This window comes from Tachysurus vachellii, chromosome 15 (genome assembly GCF_030014155.1).
Source record: "Tachysurus vachellii isolate PV-2020 chromosome 15, HZAU_Pvac_v1, whole genome shotgun sequence".
NCBI classification, from domain to species: Eukaryota; Metazoa; Chordata; class Actinopteri; order Siluriformes; family Bagridae; genus Tachysurus; species Tachysurus vachellii.
Window position 1 is genome coordinate 5,063,457 of NC_083474.1, and position 23,383 is coordinate 5,086,839.

Here is a 23,383-nt window from a genome sequence, read left to right on the forward strand (position 1 = left end):
TCCTCTCAAGGTTTCTTCCTCTTCCCCAAAGGGAGTTTTTCCTCACCTCAGTCACCTCAGGTTTGTTTATTAGGGATAAATACAAAACCCATTTAAATATAAGTCAATGGAGTCAATTTTAGACAATGGACGTTGTCTTAAAGCAGTTTTACAGAGAGAGAAAAAGTTTGAATTAAAAAATGTAAGTATTTATTTAGCACTAATGAGAGGCAACTCAGAGGCAAAGGGAAAACATCCCTGAGACATTATGAGATGAGGAAGAAACTCCAAGAAGAACCAGATCAGAGTCAGGATGTGGACATTATTTATACTTTTAACACCTTCAAGTTCTCAGTGATTGTGGATGATGAATCACAAATTTGTTTGATATTAATATCATCAATCCCTTTGAAGGTAGAAACCTTCTACCTTCTACCTTTTTGTGAATATCTTTTATCTTGAATATTTTATTCTGAATATCTTTCCCTAATAGGTTACAAAACAAAACAAAACTGCCAAAAAAGCAGTAATATTCACTCTCATCCTTTTGAGGGACCAAATGTAATTGGACATTATCAACAAACGGTCATGTATTTGAATTAAACAGGACATCCTGCTTCTGAACACCTGAACAGCTCTTAGCAATGGCTCTAATTCTTACAGCGTTATTTTTAGAGCTGAAATCTTTTCCTAAATCCCTTCTGTGTCTCCCGTGAGCTGCCTCTCACCCTGAATTAGAATTGTGAAGGCTGAGACTCCTTTTGTTGCAGTTTAAGAAGGACTCACTGACACCTTTTGAAGTGCCGTGATGATCTGGGCAGTCTTGTGTTCAGTAAGCTCTTCAGCCAGGTGATGGCCTGCTCCTGGATCACTGATCTCAGCTTTTAATCACTTTTCTGCACAGGAATCACTAGAAACCTTCGGAATACTGTCAGTAATTCAATGAGGAAAAAAAGTTTTTCGGACTAAACAGTTTCCTTGTGTGTGTTTGTGTGTGTGTGTGTGTGTGTGTGTGTGTGTGTGTGTGTGTGTGTGTGTGTGTGTGTGTGTGTGTGTGAAATCAGGTGACGTGTGAAAAGGGTGTGTGGGGGATGAAAGACAAGGGTCACAGTGAAGGATTAAGGAAGAGAAGGTGGGCATGAAAGTAGGAGCTGTGAGGTTTGTCTTCTTTCGGTGGGAGAGTTTCACACCTACGGAGTTGCACCAGAAGCATGAATCTCTACTGTTTCCACCTCTTGTCTTCTTTTCAAACACTGCTATAATACATGAAGTGACCATTGTGTTGTCTGATGTGGGGTCAAGTTCCACTGCAGGAACTGGGTTTGAGTTTGTTTCCTGCCTGATGGAATCAGAGGAGGAAATTTTAATAGCAATGTTTAGATGGAACTTTACTCAATTAACCTTACTGAATGACCAGAGGAACTGTATAGACAGACATTATGAAATACTTTTGATTGACCAGAACAAAGCCGAATGAGAAAACTACAAGCTCCTGTGCCCCTTTTCCATCGATGCAGTTTGCTGGTTCGGAGCCTAATTTAGAACCAGTTCTTTCTTTTCCGACAGCCAAAGCACCGGCTCTGAACCAGGAAAAGTGGTTCTTAAGTAGCACCAAAACGTTGCTGGTCTAGACTTAAGAACCGCTTGTGTCAGGGGTTGTGGGCGGGGCTGTGGGCGGGGCTGTGGGCGGGGCTACTGTTAGCGCATTTGATAATGTGCCTTAAGTATACTAATGTTTAATACACTTTTACTTTACCGCGATATGATACATTATCAGCACACATGATAGTAAGTAGCTACATGCTAAGGCTAACTTTTTACTGTGTTAATGATAAAATAACGTTATGTACTTTCTCGATAACAACCTCCGTTTATACAGATTACATGGAGCTGCACGTACACGTTGGATTCACCGCGTTTAGATGTTAATGTAGGTTCACAAAGCCATGAGCATTAACAGTAAAGCAACATCCGCCATTGTTGATGTGTTTGTGTTTGCCGCTGCTGTGCTAACGTTGCTGGGACACGTGACACGTATACAGTGACGTCAGACTCGGCTCTGTGATGCTTTCTAGCTGATGGAAAGGCAAACCGGTTCTTATGAGGTTCGCCAGTGGAACCAACTTTGAACCAGCACCAGCACTAGCTCTGAACCAGCACCCGGTTCTTTTTGGTGGAAAAGGGGCCACAAGTTCCTGGAAACCACAACAAGGATCCACAAGTTCCTGGAAACCACAACAGAGGAGCTAAAAGCACAGCGCAATGTTTTGACTTCCTAAAAATGTCTCCTAAAAAATGTAAACGATTTAAAACAACGTTAGTTCTAGAGACGTCTCGGACCTCAGATTACAGAAACCTCACATACCGAAAAATCAAATCCTCTTTGTCAGTGCCTCAGAACGTAAAGCAGCCACGTAATGTTCACCTTGTTACTCAGCAAACGTCAGAAGATTGGAGAGATTCATTGTTTCTCACCATGATCAGAAATTCTTGACTCAGAGTTGCAGCTACAGCAACAAGCAGCATTTTCACTGAGATTGTGTTAATGTAGGGAGAGAGAGAAAAAGAGAACGAGAGAAAGAAAAAGAGAACGAGAGAGAGAGAGAGAGAAAGAACGAGAGAGAGAGAGAGAGAAAGAACGAGAACAAGAGAGAGAGAGGGAGAGAAAGAAAGAGAACGAGAGAGAGAAAGAACGAGAGATATAGAAAGAGAACGAGAGAGAGGGAGAAAGAAAGAAAGAGAATGAGAGAGAGAGAGAAAGAGAACGAAAGAGAATGAGAGACAGAAAGAGAGCGAGAGAACGAAAGAGAATGGGAGACAGAAAGAGAACGAGAGAGAAAGAGAACGAGAGAGAAAGAGAACGAGAGAGAAAGAGAACGAGAGAGAAAGAAAGAATGAGAGAAAGAGAGAGGGAGAGAGAGAGAAATAGAGACAACAAGAGAACGAGAGAGAAAGAAGGAACTTGTTTAGAAGGAACATTACTGATTTAAGCTTAACTGAATATCCAGAGGAATACTTTTGAGGGACCAGAACAAAGCTGAATGAGAAACCACATGTTCTAGTTTGGAGTCACTGATTCTGGTCTGTACTGCTACAGGATCTACTCTGTAGATCTAGAAGTGACCTAGAAGCTAAAATAAGATGTAGATCCTCTGGTGGAAACCCAGCAAAACTTTTGGACTTTTTAATAAAACGTCTCCTTAAAGATTTAAACGATTTTAAGACGCAGTCGAATCTCCGCTTTCTTCCATCTCCGATCTTCACGGACTCCTGGTAGGAAAGCGTGTTTAGCGTGTTCAGGCTGTAATTCTGGTGCCCTGGTCAGCAGCGAGGCTGAAACGAGGTATCCAGCCATGCATGAAGTGCTCCAGCTCCATCAGGAAGATTGCTTCAGCAAATACAGCAGGAACTAATGAAACAGAATTGATTTCTCTCCGTCTCAGACGCAGCACACTGCCATTGTTCATGACCCAGAATTAGCTGAGTGTTTGAGCTGCATGCTGTCATTCAAACACCAACTCAATTCTTTTAGGCTTTTGTGCTACAGATTTTTATTTTAAAAAAAACAACAAACTAACTAACCAAAGCCTCAGGTGCTAATCATCACAGTAGACTTGTTATATAATGCAAGTCGTGTGAAACATTTTTCTATTTATTTGTTAATAGCAGTCACAAGCATGTAAAGTTTTTTTTCTTTCCTCAACTTTAGTTCCTCCTCACTATTTAGTTCTAAATGAACAATATATTATGATACTAATCCTATATTGTATTGTAAAGTACTGCAAAATTATATATATATTTTTCTATTTATTTCATTTCATTATTGTGTTCTTTTCTATTTTTTTTAATCCCTTTTTTCCCTTTATTCTTTTTGATGACCATTTTTATAAAACGAAGGAAAAATGCGTCACCGCACGTGGTACCATTTAAGATCGGATATGAATACGGTGGTATTGCTCAGCTCTTCTCTTTACTTCAGCTCACGCAGGCGTTTAGTCGGGCCGAGGTGGTTAAAAGTGGCGCTCAGAGTGTTTTATCGGTGAAGGTGTTGATGTTGATCCAGTGCGATGTCAGCACTTGGGTCCATTATGCAAGATTGATATCATCGCCTTCTTTAATGCTTCAGCAACTTCACTCAGTTCTGTGATATTGAAAAGTATTTTAATTTAGGCTGCAGGTTTAATGCAGTAGGATGAATTGGGAATTGTATTAAAACAGTGTGTCAGTCACCTCATCTGAGATGTAAACAACCTCAGAAATCATCAATGAGGTTAAAGGAAGCTGACATTTGGAGCATAAATGCAGATATTTTGCTAACCTTTTAGCATGAAGTCACTGTGTGGATTAGATCACAGATGGCAACTGTTCTCTGAAATGTCAACGCTGACGATGCTGGGAGAAGCGCATGGAGCGGAGGACCATGACGTAAGCGTGAACCTGCGCGACCTGCCGTGTCACTCGTGTCAAAGCTGGTGACTGAACTGCCTTTGAATCTCAAATGGCAAGTGAATTACACGTCATAGTGTTTTGACAGAAACTTGTCCTTAGCGTAATCAGCAGCCTCTTCTCTCATGACAACAGTGTAAATACTGTCTGGGTCAAAATCTTTACTCATTATGATGCTACAAACCCATTTCCTGCTCCATTTGCAGTCAATATGAGGCGTGAGAGATACACATGAAGTTACCATTTAGGTTTCTAATGTGGGGTCAGGTTCCACTGCAGGAACTGGGTTTGATTTAGTTTCCTGCCTGATCGACTACATCGACCCTTTCATTTCCTGTTAAAGACGACGTTAATTCCAGTACTGAGATTTTGCAGACCTCAGATTACAGACACCTCTCATACTGAAAAATCAGATGCTCCAGATGCCATGTAATGTTCACCTTGTTACTCAGCAAACGTCAGACGATTGGAGAGATTCATTGTTTCTCACCATGATCAGAAATTCTTGACTCAGAGATGCAGCTACAGCAACAAGCAGCATTTTCATTGAGATTGTATTAATGTAGGGAGAGAGAGAAAAAGAGAACGAGAGAAAGAAAAAGAAGAAAAAGAGAACGAGAGAGGGAGAAAGATAGACCGCTGGGGCAGTGGTGTTTCAAGCAGATAAGGCTCTGGATTGTTAATTGCAGGATCAGGGTTCAAGCCCCAGCACTGCCAAGCTGCCACTGTTGGGTCCTTGAGTAAGGCCCTTAACCCTCCCTCCCCTGTGGTGCTGTATCATGGCTGACCCTGAGCGCTGACCCCAAACTCCAAATTTGGGACATGTGAAGATTTCACTGTGCTTTAATGTCCGAGTGTTCTGTCGGTGTAGAGTTCTGTCCCGAGTGTTCTGTCGGTGTAGAGTTCTGACCCGAGTGTTCTGTCGGTGTAGAGTTCTGACCCGAGTGTTCTGTCGGTGTAGAGTTCTGTCCCGAGTGTTCTGTCGGTGTAGAGTTCTGTCCCGAGTGTTCTGTCAGTGTAGAGTTCTGTCCCGAGTGTTCTGTCGGTGTAGAGTTCTGTCCCGAGTGTTCTGTCAGTGTAGAGTTCTGTCCCGAGTGTTCTGTCGGTGTAGAGTTCTGTCCCGAGTGTTCTGTCAGTGTAGAGTTCTGTCCCGAGTGTTCTGTCAGTGTAGAGTTCTGACCCGAGTGTTCTGTCAGTGTAGAGTTCTGACCCGAGTGTTCTGTCAGTGTAGAGTTCTGACCCGAGTGTTCTGTGGGTGTAGAGTTCTGTCCCAAGTGTTCTGTCGGTGTAGAGTTCTGTCCCGAGTGTTCTGTGGGTGTAGAGTTCTGACCCGAGTGTTCTGTCGGTGTAGAGTTCTGACCCGAGTGTTCTGTCGGTGTAGAGTTCTGTCCCGAGTGTTCTGTCGGTGTAGAGTTCTGTCCCGAGTGTTCTGTCGGTGTAGAGTTCTGTCCCGAGTGTTCTGTCAGTGTAGAGTTCTGTCCCGAGTGTTCTGTCAGTGTAGAGTTCTGTCCCAAGTGTTCTGTCGGTGTAGAGTTCTGTCCCGAGTGTTCTGTCGCTGTAGAGTTCTGTCCCAAGTGTTCTGTCGGTGTAGAGTTCTGTCCCGAGTGTTCTGTCAGTGTAGAGTTCTGTCCCGAGTGTTCTGTCAGTGTAGAGTTCTGTCCCGAGTGTTCTGTCAGTGTAGAGTTCTGTCCCGAGTGTTCTGTCGGTGTAGAGTTCTGTCCCGAGTGTTCTGTCGGTGTAGAGTTCTGTCCCAAGTGTTCTGTCGGTGTAGAGTTCTGTCCCGAGTGTTCTGTCAGTGTAGAGTTCTGTCCCGAGTGTTCTGTCGGTGTAGAGTTCTGTCCCGAGTGTTCTGTCGGTGTAGAGTTCTGTCCCAAGTGTTCTGTCAGTGTAGAGTTCTGTCCCAAGTGTTCTGTCGGTGTAGAGTTCTGTCCCGAGTGTTCTGTCGCTGTAGAGTTCTGTCCCAAGTGTTCTGTCGGTGTAGAGTTCTGACCCGAGTGTTCTGTCGGTGTAGAGTTCTGACCCGAGTGTTCTGTGGGTGTAGAGTTCTGACCCGAGTGTTCTGACGGTGTAGAGTTCTGACCCGAGTGTTCTGTCGGTGTAGAGTTCTGATCCGAGTGTTCTGTCGGTGTAGAGTTCTGTCCCGAGTGTTCTGTCAGTGTAGAGTTCTGTCCCGAGTGTTCTGTCAGTGTAGAGTTCTGTCCCAAGTGTTCTGTCGGTGTAGAGTTCTGATCCGAGTGTTCTGTCAGTGTAGAGTTCTGACCCGAGTGTTCTGTGGGTGTAGAGTTCTGACCCGAGTGTTCTGTGGGTGTAGAGTTCTGTCCCATAAAACATGCTGTATCACCAAGCATCCTGACTGGTAGTATTTCATATTAGAGCTGGACAGCAAACTTCCACAACAGACAAACATGAGGGACGTGTTACTCTATTCTGAGCACATGGTACAAACACATGTTTCTGCTGAAACACACACACACACACACACACACACACACATTTCCTTTTAAATCAGGAGCTCAAAATCACCACTCGTGCTATTGTCACTATGGAGAGAATTGTGAGGTGATGTAACAGGCCTAATATTGTGGGCTTTCCAGTCTGCTTAGGATTCTCTCTCTCTCTCTCTCTCTCTCTCTCTCTCTCTCTCTCTCTCTCTCTCTCTCTCACACTCACACACACACACACACACACACACTTACCTCTCTACACACTAATCTATTATCACCGCAAGACGAGCTGCAGTTCCTCTCTCTCTATCTTTTTCTTTTTTTTTCTTTCTTTATGTCTTTCTCTCTCTCTTTCTTTCTCTTGGGCTCTCAGCAGAGTCTCAGCTGAACACAACTACCACTGAACAGAAGCTTGTGTGACTCTTAACCCTCAACTGCTCAGTTGGATAAAATAAGATATAAGCCTAAGTCACTCTGGATAAGGATGTCTGACAAATGCCACAAAAGTGAACCAGATCAATGCTAGTATTTGTACTTCTTCAGCATATGAAACTGACATATAGAGACATTTATAACGAGCCGATACAGTGCAGGATAAACAGATGCTACATGAAGCTTTTGTCCGAATAACAGATGATAGTAGATAGATCTTTAAACCACTTGGCTAATACATGCGGGATCACTGCACACTGTAGTGCAGCTCAGGAAGAGCTGACGTACTGGATGATTCACTCACGATCCACTCGTTTGAGCGACTCGTTGTGCATCGTAATTAGCCAGAACGTGGCTGCAAAAGAGCAAAACAGAACAGAAAAACTCACTAAAGGATTGACTTTAGCGTCCGCCTTTGTCACGATCGGCCGCTCCTCCGTTCTCCTGTGTGTCAGAAGCAGTACAGCGAGTCTTCTTGCAGTGTTGTGATGGCTGTCCACATCTATAGCAATAGCGGATTCTCTAATGTCCGCTTCAGGGCACGGCAGAGAATTTCAGCCACCACAAGAAGGAGGTTTAAAAAGCAGATATTAAAAACTGCACGAAAGCTTTTTTTTAAAACAAGGAAACTTTTCCAAAAGGCACTCATTTGGCTGCCTGCAAGCTTTACTTGTGTTTGTTCTCATCCTTGTGCTAAATTAATGCTCCAGTGCTGCAACCATCTACACATATTCTTAATCATTTATGAAGGGCTGGGAGATGAAGTTCCCCTAGATGTCCCCTCTGTCCTGTCCCTGATGCACCAGAGCAGCTGTCCTCCTGTCTGCCTGATGAGACCAGCATTTATGGTCTTAACCACTCCACCTGAGCGTTAACTGAGGGTTAAGGGCCTTGCTCAGGGGCCTAGCAGCGGTAGTTTGGCAGACCAGGGATTTGAGCTCTCAACCTTTCTGATCAGTAGACCAACACCTTTCTTTCTCTTCTTCTCTGTCTCTCTTTTTTTCTTCTTTTAATACAATTAAGCGATTGAGGGTTGAGGGCCTTGCTCAGGGGCCTAGCAGCAGTGGGTAGCTTGGCAGACCTGGGTTTCAAACTTACAACCTTCCCATCAGTAGTCCAGCACCTTAACCACTAAACTACCACATCCTCCAACATCATTACTTCTTTCTGTAACCAAAAACTTCTGAAAATGTGATTTCCGCCCTCATTCATTCATTCATTCATTTTCTACCGCTTTATCCGAACTACCTCGGGTCACGGGGAGCCTGTGCCTATCTCAGGCGTCATCGGGCATCAAGGCAGGATACACCCTGGACGGAGTGCCAACCCATCACAGGGCACACACACACTCTCATTCACTCACACAATCACACACAATTTTCCAGAGATGCCAATCAACCTACCATGCATGTCTTTGGACCGGGGGAGGAAACCGGAGTACCCGGAGGAAACCCCCGAGGCACGGGGAGAACATGCAAACTCCACACACACAAGGTGGAGGCGGGAATTGAACCCCGACCCTGGAGGTGTGAGGCGAACGTGCTAACCACTAAGCCACCATGCCCCCATTTCCGCCCCCATTTCCGCCCCCATTTCCGCCCTCAAGATTTAATAAATGATCTGAAGTCCCCAGCTGGACAGATATCAACAAATCACACTCCATTGTGCTCGTACAGTCATGTTTTGGTTAATTGAACAGTCTAAAACATAGCATTTAACATACTTTAATAAAGTATTGTTGATCTCATACATAAATCAGTTACTTTGTTAAAACAAACACACACCGTGTTCATGCTCGAGCAAGTCGTCGTTTCTCTTCACATCGCACTTAAAGGTTATTATTGTCTTCTGGCAGGCGTCTTTATTTTTTCCAGCCTGCTTAAGTGTGAGGTGACTCTGTCTCGTGGTAGCAGGAGAGATGAGATTTTCTTTATATGTTTTTGTTTCGTTCCCGGTTTGTGCTTCTATATTCCAGATTCATGTGATCAATGCAAGCTGAAGAATCCCTCGATTTATGTAGCGCAGCAGACCGTGGGCTCGAGACGGAGAAGCGTGTGCTGTAATTACAGCATTGAGGAGCACCGCAGCTTCATCAAGCAAATTTTAATTCATCATTCAATCAAATAAATACTTTTGCTTTGCAAGTTTTTTTGAGTGTTGTAGAAGAGAAGAAGAACAAACCCGGTGGTGACTCATTTACTGATCCTGCATGTTCTCCAGATAAATTGTAGAATAACCTGGACACGTAATCTTCCTGTCTCGATGCTCACTAAGGGTCGCTTGTGTAAGACTTGCACAATATCCTTACTTTATATTTACTATACAACCTACAAAATGACTTCTGTCCTTCTCTTTTAAGAGTCATGCAGCTCGTGAGGGCCGTAGTAAAGCCTGTTGTTTGTTTTTGTCCTAATCTTAATTGCCTTAAATCACAAAGCAGCGTGTCTTCATTCAGCTAAACGCTTTCTGCTAGCCCAACCTCCTTGTGCTTTTTTTTTTGCTCGTATTTCCGCATCGGCGGCTCGTTTGAGCGGCGCTCATCAGCAGGGGACTTGGATTACAACTAATCTGAAGAAGTCTAGTGGACCAGTAATAATCTGCTTTATTCTCCAGCACATCCACATCCACATCAGTTGGTCTTTTTTTTTTTTAAGACCCCACCATGGGTATTAATCTCTCACCTACTGCCCTTATGACACAGTGACCTTAATGGAGCAGAAGGACAGCATGCAGTCAGCTTTCACCAGATGAGGCCGGAGGCTTGTTGTGTGTCCTGTGTTGCTCCTGATCAGGTGACATTTCAGCTACAGCAGATTAAGGACACTTGAGGCTGAATGGGACCATTGTAGGATTCTTCATGCTCGTTAGATCCCAAGCTGCTGATTCCATTGTTTTTCAGTCTATTTATGGCCTTAAAGGATGGCACGTTTGTCAGGGAAGTCTATTCATTAGACACTAACAGTTCTTAGACAGTAGCTGGTTGTGAAACATGTAGCTTCCAGCCTTAGAGCATAATCCCACTGACTGGCTGTACTAAAGCGCTGGCTTTATTGTCACTTGTTCTCCTTTTAGATCTGCTCACAGTGTAGTGATGATCTCTGTTCATCAGAATGAAATACTGTCACTGCTTCATGCTTTACCAACATCATGCTGGACATTTCTGTCTGCTGATCAGGTCTCCAAAAAAGTTTCATGTTTCAAATCAGTTCTTCAGACAAGCAGTTAGGTTTTTTACAGGACTGAACATGCTACACACACACACACACACACACACACACACACACACACACACACACACACACACACACACACACAACTTAAATCTACTCTCACATCCAGGATTTGCCATTGTGAATATTGCACTACAAACGGATGAGCTGCAGATCCTCTCTCTCTCTCTCTCTCTCTCTCTCTCTCTCTCTCTCCTCTCTGTCTCTCTCTCACTTTCTGGTTTTCTTGTTCTCTTTCTCTTTCTCTCTTGTTGTTCTTTGTCCATCATCCTTTCCCTTGTTTACTCTCTCTCACTCTCAATCTCTCTCTCTCTCTCACTCTCTCTCTCACTCACTCACTCTCAATCTCTCTCACTCACTCACTCTCTCTCTCACTCACGCACTCACTCACTCACTCACTCACTCACTCACTCACTCACTCACTCACTCACTCTCTCTCTCTCTCTCTCTCTCTCTCTCTCTCTCCCTCCCTCCCCCTCCCTCTCTCCCTCCCTCTTATCGAGTCCAGCCTGACCCTCCCCATATAGTCATTTCCCTGTGGGAGACAAGACACACAGCTCAGGCCTCAGTACGCTGCAGCAGGACTCTGAGATGTAAATGTCTTGCTGTAGTTTTTATCTGTTTCTGTTTCTGGGAATAAAGCAATGAGTTACACTGAGTGAGAAAAGAGTCACTGATACGTTTCAGCCTTGTTAAATTCTAGATAGAATATAATCTATAATGAATCCAGAAATTATGTTGATGCTCAAACTAATAAATAACTCAAAAACTGGGTTTATTTAGAATTTTTATATTTCTATAAAGCTGCTTTGTGACCATATCAAATTATTAAATTGAATAGAACTGCATGTGCACATTAAAGCCAGCTGTTTAGAGAATATATTCTGGATGTGTTGGTGTAGTGCTGATGGTTGACTCAGGCTGGGAATCAGGCCACGTATTTCAGTACTCAGCTCAGCACATTTCTGAACCTGTGTCGATTTAACACTCCTTTGTGTTCATACAGATCTGTGTATTAGAATACAGAATAAATATTTAAAAAATTGTAGCCCAGATTTTTGTCTGTGCATCAGTGATACTGTATATGTGCTGCGTTACAGACAGGATGACATTAATATGTGTGTGTGTGTGTGTGTGTGTGTGTGTGTGTGTGTGTTTCCTCTCTTTGAAGTGAGGGGGTGTTCAAGTGCCCCGAGGACCAGCTCCCCCTGGACTACGCCAAGGTAAACTATTAAACCCTTCACCAATCTGCACTACACTTTTATGCCATTCTGAAGCATCACTTCCTGTTGTGACTCTGCAGTGTGTTCCTCTAATCCCAATGCTGCTATAATCAGATTATGACCCAAGGTAAGACACGGAGCGCTGCAGGCGTGTAGACAGTTTGTCATTTTCAGTCTCAGTCAAAGCCTGCAAACGTCTGCAGGTGACGCGTCAACAAATCTCTTATTGACCTGGGAATATCAACTGTGGAAGTAGGAGGGCAGATGTAGGACGAGGAGGTGTTCGGAAAGAGAACACGGGATGAATCATCTCAATTATTATCCACTTTGATTTGCCTCTGCGAAAACAAAGAGGACGGAACGGCAAATGTCACTGCGTGGCACCCGATGTGAATACGTCTGAATTCCGACAATGATTTAATGCTAGCTCTTTGTTTGTTCAACGTGGTCGTGATGTCAAGACGGAAACTGTAATGAGCTCTAGATATGGTTGTGGGGGAGGTTGTGGCAAGACAAAAAAAAGAAGAAGAAAAAGAAACCGTGCTATTTCTGGGAGATTTATCTAAAGACTTTCCTCACTGTAGCTTTCCCAAAAGTATTACTTTCTCCGATCTATTTATGGGAGAAAATTACAACCTGTGTTTTTGGATCATCTTTGCACTACACCCTGATGTCTTTAATTAGAGTTTTGGTTTGTTTCTAAGCATTTAATCGGACTGTATGATCACGGGCAACGAACACTCTTAGAATTTAAAGTCTGAGTTGGATCGTTATTCCACCATGGTGTTTTCAGCGGGTTCAGGAACAAGGAAACTGGCTTGGGAAACTCTGAACTAAAATATGTTACAGTCAGTTTTCTGCATTTTAACATCACACACACTCTGTGTTCAGCTCTCTCACCATACGGCTCTCATCTCTCCCACTTTAATCCCTGCCGCAGCTCACTGCAACACAAGGTGTGTGATCATTACCACTCGCCTCCCTCGGCTACGCCCTACTTCCAGAACCGACGCTTGACCACACCACCGCTTCCACGTCCATTATTTAATGAACCACTATTCAGAATAAATATCACAGTGTCAGACATGTTCTCAGTTAAAGTCCGGTGCTACGGTCAAGCCGAACTTTTATTCACTCAACTCCAAATGGTAAAAACCACAGAAAAAATGATCTGTTTAAATGCATCTTTTCATCATGAAATAGTCTTCAGTTCCTTCCTCGTTTTCAAAGCGACATCAAACCCACATGGCTTTTATATCACTTTATAGCAGCTTGGTTTAAGATCAGTTAATATACAGACACACTAATTGTTTAAATAAAAAACATGAACCGTACTAATCCCTGTTCTGGGAAGGCATTCATTAACAGTAGAGTTATCGCTCATATAACTAATGGTAGCTGGTTGCTAAGTTACTGTTGCTGTGCAGTACAGTAGAACAGATCCAGCAGACCTGTTAAAAAAACTTTACATGTACATCTCTTCATCAAGTCAAGAAGCTTTTATTATCATTTCAAAGTGAGACGCAGTTCATCGTGAAATGAAATGTTTCTCCAGGACCATGGGGCTACATACAACAACACAGAGCTAATGCTAACTTATACTAAGTTGTCCTAGCCACATAAAGTGCATCGTGTACAAACAGTGCGAGACAAAACACAGTGCAGACAGACAAAACAAAACACAGAACACTACAGGACAGATACACAAAATAGCTCTGATCAGTCAGTATACATTCTGTAAATGAACATTTGTGTAAACAATAACAGGGTTCTTGTAACCATATAGACTTGTATAATAGCAGCAGTTGGTGGCAGCATTGAATTGAAATGCAATTGGGGCATAGACGCCTTTATCACCACATATTCATTACAGCACAGTGAAACTCTTTTCTTTACATATCCCAGCTGAGGAGGTTGGGGTAAGACTGCAGGGGCAGCTATGATACAGCGCCCCTGGAGCAGGGAGGGTTAATGGCCATGGTCAATTGCCCAACAGTGGCAGCTTGACAGTGCTGAGGCTTGAACCCCAACCTTCCAATCAACAACCCAGAGCCTAAACCACTGGAACCACCACTTTGGTCTGCAAAACTGCATTGAAGTGACTAATGTCCCTCTGCAATCGTGTTCAAAATGTTTCTTAGATGCCCAAACATCTCTTAACACATTGATAGGGATTGGTTAATTTATGTAAATAGGTTATTATAGGACTTTTTAGCCCGTAGTCCTGAGTTGTCTTATGTAGTTCTGTGTCTTTATGTTGCCTCAGGGTCCTGTTTCATTCCTCTACTTTAAGGTCACCTTTGGAAATGTCGTTCCCCTAAACAGAACCCACCATCACTTCCAGCCTCACTTCCTACTTGCTAGTAGCATGAAATTAGCTGGGACCTGAGTTTCTTTTCTGCTGTAAACACTTTTGAGAATTTAAATGTACACTACACACACCTTTACACATTAACTCCCTTCTTGCTATCTCACACTTGCCTGTTTTCCCAAAAAATAGTCGCAAACATCCTCGTGATCTAAGATCCCTGGACGCCTCAGGCATTCAGAACTCTGGTTCTCTGGAATATGTCTGGCAACCAGCCTTTGATACATGAAGTCAGATTTCGTGAATTTACTCACTCTGAGCGGATTATGTCCTCTCAAAGGGCCGACTCCACATGGCACACTTTTTAACATTTATTATGCTAGGTTGTGGGGTTAGCGGTTCGAGCTGATTTGCTCATCTTTCTTAATGTTTAAATAGAACAGAAGACAAACAATATTCACTTTAGGAATGTTGTAAACATAGGACGTTTCTCCTCTGTAGCCCTTTCTAATTAATCTGGATTAAGATCACTCAACACTTAGGGATATGACGATTCAAACCAGTCCTTTATATAACCGGCCTATTAAATAAACAACTCTAACCTTTTATTTTAGTCAAAGTCCTCGTCACCACAAAAAATGTCATGAATAATACATTAGTGGAACATCGCTTGCAGCACAGTGACGTGTCTGTGGCAGCTTTAGGAGTGAATATTATTTAGACGTAGGTTTGGTGTAATAAATAACCAAACAACACATTCTACGGTTCGGTAGTTTTGCAGTTTTCCGAACGCCACCCCCTTCCTTTGTGTGACATCTTCAGTGGACTGCTCTTAGCGTACTGATGGCTGTGGCTCATTTAAACTGGGCACAACGTTATGTAGCGAATCTTACATTTTATACCACAGCACTGTTCTTGATTCTCAGTTCTCTTTGCTCAGAAGTGGAAAATGGGTCAGAAGATTAATTTTGTGTTCCAGCATTCAGGTTTCTAATAATGTGCTTGTTACTATAGAAATGTGTTAGCATTTCTATAGTAACAACTCGTACAGTATGGAGAGCGTCAGACTTAATACACTTTCCTCTCATTAACTTTGAGTGTACAGAAGATACACTGATGAGACAGTGACTTTTTAGCTTCTTTAACCTAAATCAGAAGTAACTAAACTGGCTTCATTGATAAACACACTGTTAAATGGAAGGGTATAAAGTACACATTAAAAAATTTTAATATTAGCAAATGTATGTGGTTTAAGAGGAATAAAGAGCATGTTTAGGATATGTTTAGCTTCAGCGTGGACATGCATCACACCACTCCACTGCTATTATGTATTTTGTAAGGAATAAAGCACGCTGTTATAATGCCACATTATGTAACTTGTTATGTAACTATTTTGGTTTAAAAAAAAAAAAAACATGAAAGAAGTTGCATTATTCAGCCTGTAGCTAAAACATGTTGTTCTTACACTGCTCTGAGTCGCCCTGAAAAACCTAAAATAGTATCTATTAATGTCTAAAGTGTAAAAAAATACAAAATCTAAAACCACTCATGTGTACGCGGTGTGACATATTTAGAGATTTAGAGACAGTGATGCTTTTCACCAGTTGTCATTCAGATCATTTTGATTCAGATCACCTGTCTTGGTGTCAGTCTCATTTCCTCTGGCTGTGTCGTGCAGATCTACCCTGACCCCGAGCTGGAGCAGCAGATCCTGGCTCTAGCTATCCGCTGCATCCACAGTGAGGAAGGCTGTCGCTGGACTGGTCAGATGAAGCAGCTGCAGGTCAGTTCACTCTTTTACGTATTCCTATTTTTTTCTACCATTTTGAGATATGCTTAATAATTATTGGCCACTAACAAAACCTGTGTTGATTTAGTTCACGTTATAGTTAGAACAATCTTATGCACTTGTAGCAAGTTTGTAACAAGATTGTATCGGGTTCGATTCCTGCCTCTGCCGTCTGTGTGGAGTTTGCAAGTTCTCCGCGTGCCTGAGATTTCTTGGATCTTTTCCTGAGAAACTTGGGTTTCCTCCCTCAGTCCAAAGACATGCTTTGTAGACTCACTGGCATCTCTAAATTGTCCATAATGTGTGTGTATGTCCTGTACACATCCTGTCCAGGACGTACCCTCAGTCTCCTGGGATAGACTCCAGGTTCCCCACGACCCAGTACATTTACATTTGCAGCATTTGGCAGCTGATCAATTGAGGGTCAAGGGCCTTGCTCAGGGGACCAGCTGTGGCAGCTCGGTGGCCCTGGGATTCAAGCTCATGACCTTCTGATCAGTAATCCATCATCTTACAATCCCACATCCCACATCTCAGTAAGATAAGCTGTGTAGAGGATGGATGGGTAGATGCTTATTTGTTTGTTTGTGTTCTTCTTCCTGTTTCTGCTCCTGCTTCTACCTTGACCTCTACTTGCATCTGCCTGCCATTTGCAGGTTTATTGAACCTGCCTATTGCCTTGTTTTACCCCACAGAGCCATTTCTCTACCTGTGCATTCAACGTGATCCCGTGCCCTAATCGCTGCAGCGTCAAGCTGACACGCCGAGACCTGCCCGAGCACCTGCAGCACGACTGCCCCAAGCGCAAGGTCAAGTGCGAGTTCTGCGGCAGCGAGTTCACTGGCGAGGCCTTCGAGGTACTCACCTTACAACAGTTAAGAAACAGTGGTCGCTGTTGGTGGTGTTTCAACTTGTGCAGTGTGTGAAGATGGGCTTAGCAATACCTCAAGTTTTTTTTCTCTGGGTACCTACAAGAGAAATCTCCCTTTGTTTAATGTGGACCAATCAAAATTGTTCTTTGTTTTGGACTAAACTAAACCAATTTCTTCTAACACTGAGGTTCCCTTGGTTTCTGGGTTTATTTTAACTCTGTGGGTTCAAACAGTGTGATGGAATTAGACGCCTGATTATAGAATGCTGATTTCAGTAAAGTGAATTACATATTTCACGATGTTTTTGCATTATGATGCACGGTTGCACCCCGGCATTTCAGCACAACAAGCTGGAGGACAAGATCAGTAAAAACATGGTCTAGTTATGTGAAATTTGACATTGTAGTTTGGAGCTTCAGTTAAAACCAGATGACGTGTCTGTGAAGGTTTTTTTTTCTCCTTTTGACTCTTTCTCATGCCTTTTTGGTGTTTTTTCTCTCTCAGAATCACCAAGGCATTTGTCCCCAGGAGAGTGTGTATTGTGAGAACAAGTGTGGAGCGAGGATGATGAGGAGACTCCTAGCCCAGCACACCATGTCAGAGTGTCCCAAACGCACACAGCCATGCAAGTACTGCGGCAAAGAGTTCGTCTACGACACCATCCAGGTGAGTTACACGACGTAACCAGGAACCTCCTCTGAGGGATGAGTAAAGTCACCTTTAATCTGAGAAAGGTTTTCTCAGGTGTTTAAGATGGAGAGGTGGTGTGTATATGTTTGCGTTTTAGTAAATGAACAGTACGGTCTCAGTGATGTAGGAATAAGGGTGAAGCTTCCAAAGAGTGGGATGGCAGGAGGCTTGTCACTATATGAACAGGGGCATTCATAGTAGAGCTGAATTTGGTGCCAATGAGTCACAGCTTGAGCTGGAAAAGTCTCTATGCCTGACACCTGCATCACACACACTCCTCTGTTCACACACACACACACACACACACACACACACACACACACACACACACACACACACACACACACACACACCACCCTCACAAATTTACCCGACAACTCTCATGTGCTTTCTGGTGCATTTATATTTATTATACAACAGCACTTAAAACTCTTGATTGAAATCAATCAGAAGCTGTTCGCTGAAGCAAATTTTATTTAAAGCTATAATATCATTAACAAGCAACGTATCATTCTGACACCTGATAATCCGACACCCGATAATCTCCTTGACCGAGGACTTGTGCTTAACATGACAAGCTAATGATGTACTATAGGAATAATTTACTTCAGATTTTAGCATATTTTACTCCTTAAATAAAAATCATAGCAGATTTCAATTTAATAATTTTGAATTATTAAGTCCACTGATACAGTTTTGTCCTTTATGTTTACTATCTGAGGGTGAAATTGTAAAGAGCATCATGTTTTGCCAGTCACACCCTATACAAATACTGTATATATATATACACACACGCTATTAAAGATTTTCTGAAACCTGTTAATGCAGATTGAATGCTAAAATTGTGACTCTGGTTCTTGTGCCTTTTCTATAGAATCATCAGTATCACTGCCCACGTTTCCCAGTCCAGTGCCCGAACCAGTGTGGTGCCCCCAACATCGCCCGTGAAGATCTCGCAACCCATGTAAAGGAAAGCTGCGGCAGTGCTTTAGTGCTCTGTCCCTTTAAAGAAGCTGGATGCAAGCATCGAGTGAGTTCTAATAAACTACCCTACAGTTAAGTTTTAGTTCATTTCAGTCACTACAGGGATTTAGGATTTTTCCTGGATGATTAAAAACAAGAAGAACAAAAATCACAGCCGTCTCGTAGCTCTGTTACAGACGACACATTTCGGTCTGTTTTTGAATGATTTGGGCTTTACATTTAAAGTTCAACTCAATGTTCACAAAATAGTGAGGAGACTGAATACAGAGCAGTGAAGGTAAAGTGACTCAATATTACCTTCCCAGCACTGAAGTGAAAACCTCCATTAGATAATTATACACTACATTTATTTAGAAAAATAATGTAATCCATAGTTCTGAAGTCATCTGCCTCCTGTGTACCGCTCAACGCTACCTGCTTTACTGCTGTCGTTTTGTCCAAACTCATTTACATTTATTTATTTTCATTAACTAAATCCATAGAAGTAGGTAAAACATTTGAGTTGCTAAATTGCTTCTCTACTAATCAAATTATTAAAGTCTAAAGTGATGAGATAACATAGACATTACAGCACAGTGAATTTCTTCACATATTCCAAATTTAAAGGTTGGGGTCAGATCACAGGGTCAGCCATGATACAGCACCCCTTGAGGGGAGAGGGTTAAGGGCCTTGCACAAGGGCCCAAAAGTGGCAGATTGGCAGTGCTGGGGTTTGAACCCTTTCTTCTGATCAACATCCCAGAGCCTTGAGCCACCACTTCATGTACTGTAACAAATGAGTAATCAGATTTGTCCAGATTATCCTTCAAACCGTAGCCATGTTGTTGTTTTTTTACTAAAGAGAGTAAACATTCAATAAATAATAACGTTTTCTTAATCTGACAACTCATAACAGCAAAGAGATCAAATCGTACACAAATTATGATGTCATAACCCCAGTTTAGTGTCTCGTAGCTTCATTCATTTGTGCACACAGTTGAATATCATCTCACTGTATAGAAAAACAGGACAGATTAATACACTGTGCTGCTGATCAGATGATTTTATATAATCTGATGAACAATATGGTGGAAACTATATTTTTTTTAATTACCAGCAATTTATGTGTTAATTACAACTCCGTCAAAAATCAATGCAGGAGTATATTGTGAGTGTACTGGACTTAGATTAGAGTGTTTCACCTCTTGCAATCTTCTTGTTCATGTATTAGTCATTTTAGTCTTTTCACATTGTTTAAACAGTCTCTTTCTTGCATATTGTATTAAATTTGGCAGCCCGTGTGAAATCTATGACACATCAGTCAATGGTGTGATGAGCCAAATGTTTCTTATTTGTCTCGCTTGTCAGCCATTTTCAGTACACCTGTGGCTTTTTATTTCACTACGTGCACTCTTTGCACTATATTTATTTGTACTATCTACAGGGTATTTGCATAAACTGAATTCTGTGCACCTATAAAATAAAATTTAGCAGTTGTATAACTGGAGAGTGAATTTGTACCAGAGCTACACATTAAAGTAACTCTCAGGTGGTTACAGCTCTGAGTTGTTGATTGGAGGATCTGGGTTCAAGCCCCAGCACTGCCAAGCTGACACTGTTGGGCCCTTGTGCAAGGCCCTTAACCCTCTCAGCTCCAGGGGCTCTGTATCATGGCTGACCATGCACCCTGACCCAAACTTCCAAAGTTGGGAAATGTGAAGAAAGAATTTCACTGTGCTTTAATGTATATGTGACAAAATAAAGGCTCCTATTCTACAACTCTCTGGCTCTGAATGCAGCTCAAAATGTGTTATGCTTTTTACACTTTGTATTCCTTTACCCATGTCCACTGACAAATGCTCTATCACTTCCAGTGCCCAAAGCTGGTGATTGGCCGACACCTGGAGGAAACCACCAAGTCCCACCTGACCATGATGTGCAACCTGGTAGGCCGTCAGCGGCAAGAGATCGCAGAGCTGCGGCGAGATCTAGAGGAGCTCTCAGTGAGCCATGATGGTGTACTCATCTGGAAACTGAACGACTATTCACGCAAGTTGCAGGAGGCCAAAATGCACAGCAACCATGAGTTCTTCAGTCCACCCTTTTACACACACCGCTATGGCTATAAGCTGCAGACATCCGCTTTCCTCAACGGCAACGGGAGCGGCGAAGGCTCACATCTCTCCGTCTACATCCGTGTGCTGCCTGGCGAATACGACAACCTTCTCGAGTGGCCCTTTTCCTACAAGGTCACTTTCTCCATTATGGACCAGAGTGATCCATCACTCTCCAAACCACAGCACATCACTGAGACGTTCAACCCGGACCCAAACTGGAAGAACTTCCAGAAACCCAGTGGCAGCCGCAGCTCACTGGACGAGAGCGCGCTAGGCTTTGGCTACCCCAAGTTCGTCTCGCACGAGGAGATCCGCAAGAGGAACTACATCCGTGACAATGCTATCTTCCTGAAGGCCTCTATTGAGATCCCACAAAAGATCATGGCTTGAAGGCTGAAGGCTTTGAAACCTTGGACCAACACATTACTGACTTTATGTGTAGACCTCCTGATGTTCCTCCACCTGAAGCACGCTGAAGGACAAACCTTTAGATTTAGAGTCTGTCCGATCTGGTGAAGCTTAGGAAAGTTCTTGTTTTGCTCCACAAAACCAGCATGTTATTTTTGTTTTTTTATAAGTCTGGTTTTCAGTGCTTTTTCCTTGCAACACAAGCCTCTGGACTTTCAACAGTGCCTAGAAATTTTCGGTTAAAGTTTTGTTTAAAAATGTGATTTAAGACACCTTATAGTGGGGTGTAAAAGGTCGTACAGTATGTAGCCTTTGCACTTTGAGAATGTTTGAATGCTCTGTTGGAAACAATGCACCACTGTTCAAAATACACCGCAGGTGACAAAACTCGTGGGGTCTGGCGTAGGAATTCCGTGTACATCTTGCCTTTTGTTTACACACTCTGTCCCGTTCAACAGAAACTCAGCAGCAGGGCCAGTGACACACAGTTTTCTTATTTACATAGTTTGTAGTTAACTAACAGCAGCTGTGAAGTGAACATGCCTGACTTGGTTATCTGCTGTCTTTCGAGGTCTTTCCAGTCTCAGCTTTTAGTTTAGTACATTGTAATTTTACTCTTAAGAGAATTGTGATGCGCTGCAATTGTGATATCTTCTTGAGTTTAAGGAGAATGCATTGATGGAAGAACTTGTTTACATGCTAGTGTTGGAAGAAGGGACGGTGTACTAAAAACTAACAGTGAACGTTTTAACATCGCATACTGCATACTATGTACTGTAACCTGCATTTATGAAACCTCTGTCGATTGAGAATTTTTTTTTTTTTTCAAAGAGCAGACCATCATGTGGAAACTAAATTCACTCATGTGAATGAAGTGTGAGGAAAAACTGATCTAAAAGCTAATGTGTTCTAAAACTGGAGATGGGACCTCCAGATATTCTGCTCTTCTCTTTGTCTAACTCTGCTGGTCACTGGCAGCTGAGAGAGAGTACAAGGGACTCCAAAGTATGTCGGTGCCTCAAATGGATGGGCGCTCCCATTTTGCCTTTGCAGCTTGCAAATATCTGAGGAAGATAAGCTTTGATAAGGTTCTCAGACTGCAGACCAGGAGGGGTTAGTCCGTAATATGTGAAGACTTATGAAAGACATACGAATGCACGTTTGTACATTCGCTTTCTTCTCTTCCTGCTCTTCATAAAAAGTCCTGATTATACCACACTATTATACCAGCTAATGTTGTCAAAATAACATTGAGAAAATGTGGGGAAAATTTTTTGCAAGATTCTGTATTTTACAATGTATTTCAAAACATTTTATACAACACTTTTGGAGTGACAGACAAGGGAGCTGTTCTTGGACATTTTCTGACCCTTGCTTCCTTCCTTCCTTCCTTCCTTCTTTCTTTTCTTTCAATTTCTCTGAAATGTGCACCGTTGTTTTTCGGTCTGCATCTGATTTATTTTTTTGTTGTCGTGTATTCTGTATTTGTCTGTACTTTAAGTTCTAAAAAAGTATTTATTTTAAGCCATTGCATAGGCTTGTTATGCATACTGGTGCAAATGTTTTATATGTTAATGATTGCTTGTCATTTTCCCCTTGAAATAAAATGATGACTGTGTGTGTTTGTGTTGCCTTGTGTGTTACAGTGTGATCTCTGCCCTTGGGATAATTTACAGAAAATACACTGCTGTGTTTTGGGCTGCATGAGTTTCTGTCACATGGCATGTTGGTGGCCCACTATTTATATGCCTGTCCATTACAAATATTTACTGTTCACATGTATTGCTTCCTACTTGGTTTCAGTTACACAGTAAACACTGCATACCTGCTGCACCGGACAACACAATGACTTTCTTGAAGCAGAATTTTTGTTTTGTTCATAATGAGCAATAAGTACAGATAAGTACAGAGCAATACAATAAGTCTATTCAGTTGATTCTTGTTTTGTTTTGTGAAAATTTTCTGGTCAGCACTTTGCTGCATTGGCTGTTTCCACACTTTCCCTGTATGAGATTTCTCACTCTCGTTTTATTTCATACCTACCTGTGCCAGTCACTCATGAGAATCTGCATGCCAAGTCTGCATGGCTTTTCCTCACAACAACCTAGCATAATAGCATCAGACACTACAGATCCTTCATGCCCAAACTTCCCTCCGTCACTCCTTCAAAAGCCCAGAGAGACACAGGGAGAGGAAATGAGGCAGACACATGCTCCTCTTTGATGTTCTTCCAGTGCGGGGTTTCTTCAGCACCATGAATGTGGGGGTTTATAGACCAGGGGGAGGAAATGCGTCCTCAGATTTCCCCCCAGGAGAAAAGCTGTTGCTCCGTTTAAAGTGTCCAAAGCAGACTTTTGGGCTTAACTAAAGCATAGTGTTTGAATGGCATGCTTAAACTTCTGAGAAACAGCTAGGAATTAACTGCAAATTCATGTTTACAAGAGAACGATGACTCCGAGAGTAATTCATGTTAGTAAGCCTC

The 23,383-nt window shown here is 42.5% G+C and overlaps 1 protein-coding gene across 1 annotated transcript in view; it reads left to right on the top strand.

Annotated features, from left to right (window-relative positions):
• Nucleotides 1-22,523, top strand: part of traf4a (tnf receptor-associated factor 4a) — a 35,499-nt gene extending 12,976 nt beyond the window's left edge. The window contains exons 2-7 of the mRNA XM_060887646.1: nt 11,703-11,754; nt 15,741-15,845; nt 16,547-16,708; nt 17,228-17,389; nt 18,288-18,443; nt 20,251-22,523. Coding sequence (XP_060743629.1) covers nt 11,703-11,754; nt 15,741-15,845; nt 16,547-16,708; nt 17,228-17,389; nt 18,288-18,443; nt 20,251-20,883 — 1,270 coding nt within the window. The 3' untranslated portion in view covers nt 20,884-22,523. The remainder of the gene's footprint in view (nt 1-11,702; nt 11,755-15,740; nt 15,846-16,546; nt 16,709-17,227; nt 17,390-18,287; nt 18,444-20,250) is intronic.
• The last annotated feature ends 860 nt before the right edge of the window (nt 22,524-23,383 follow it).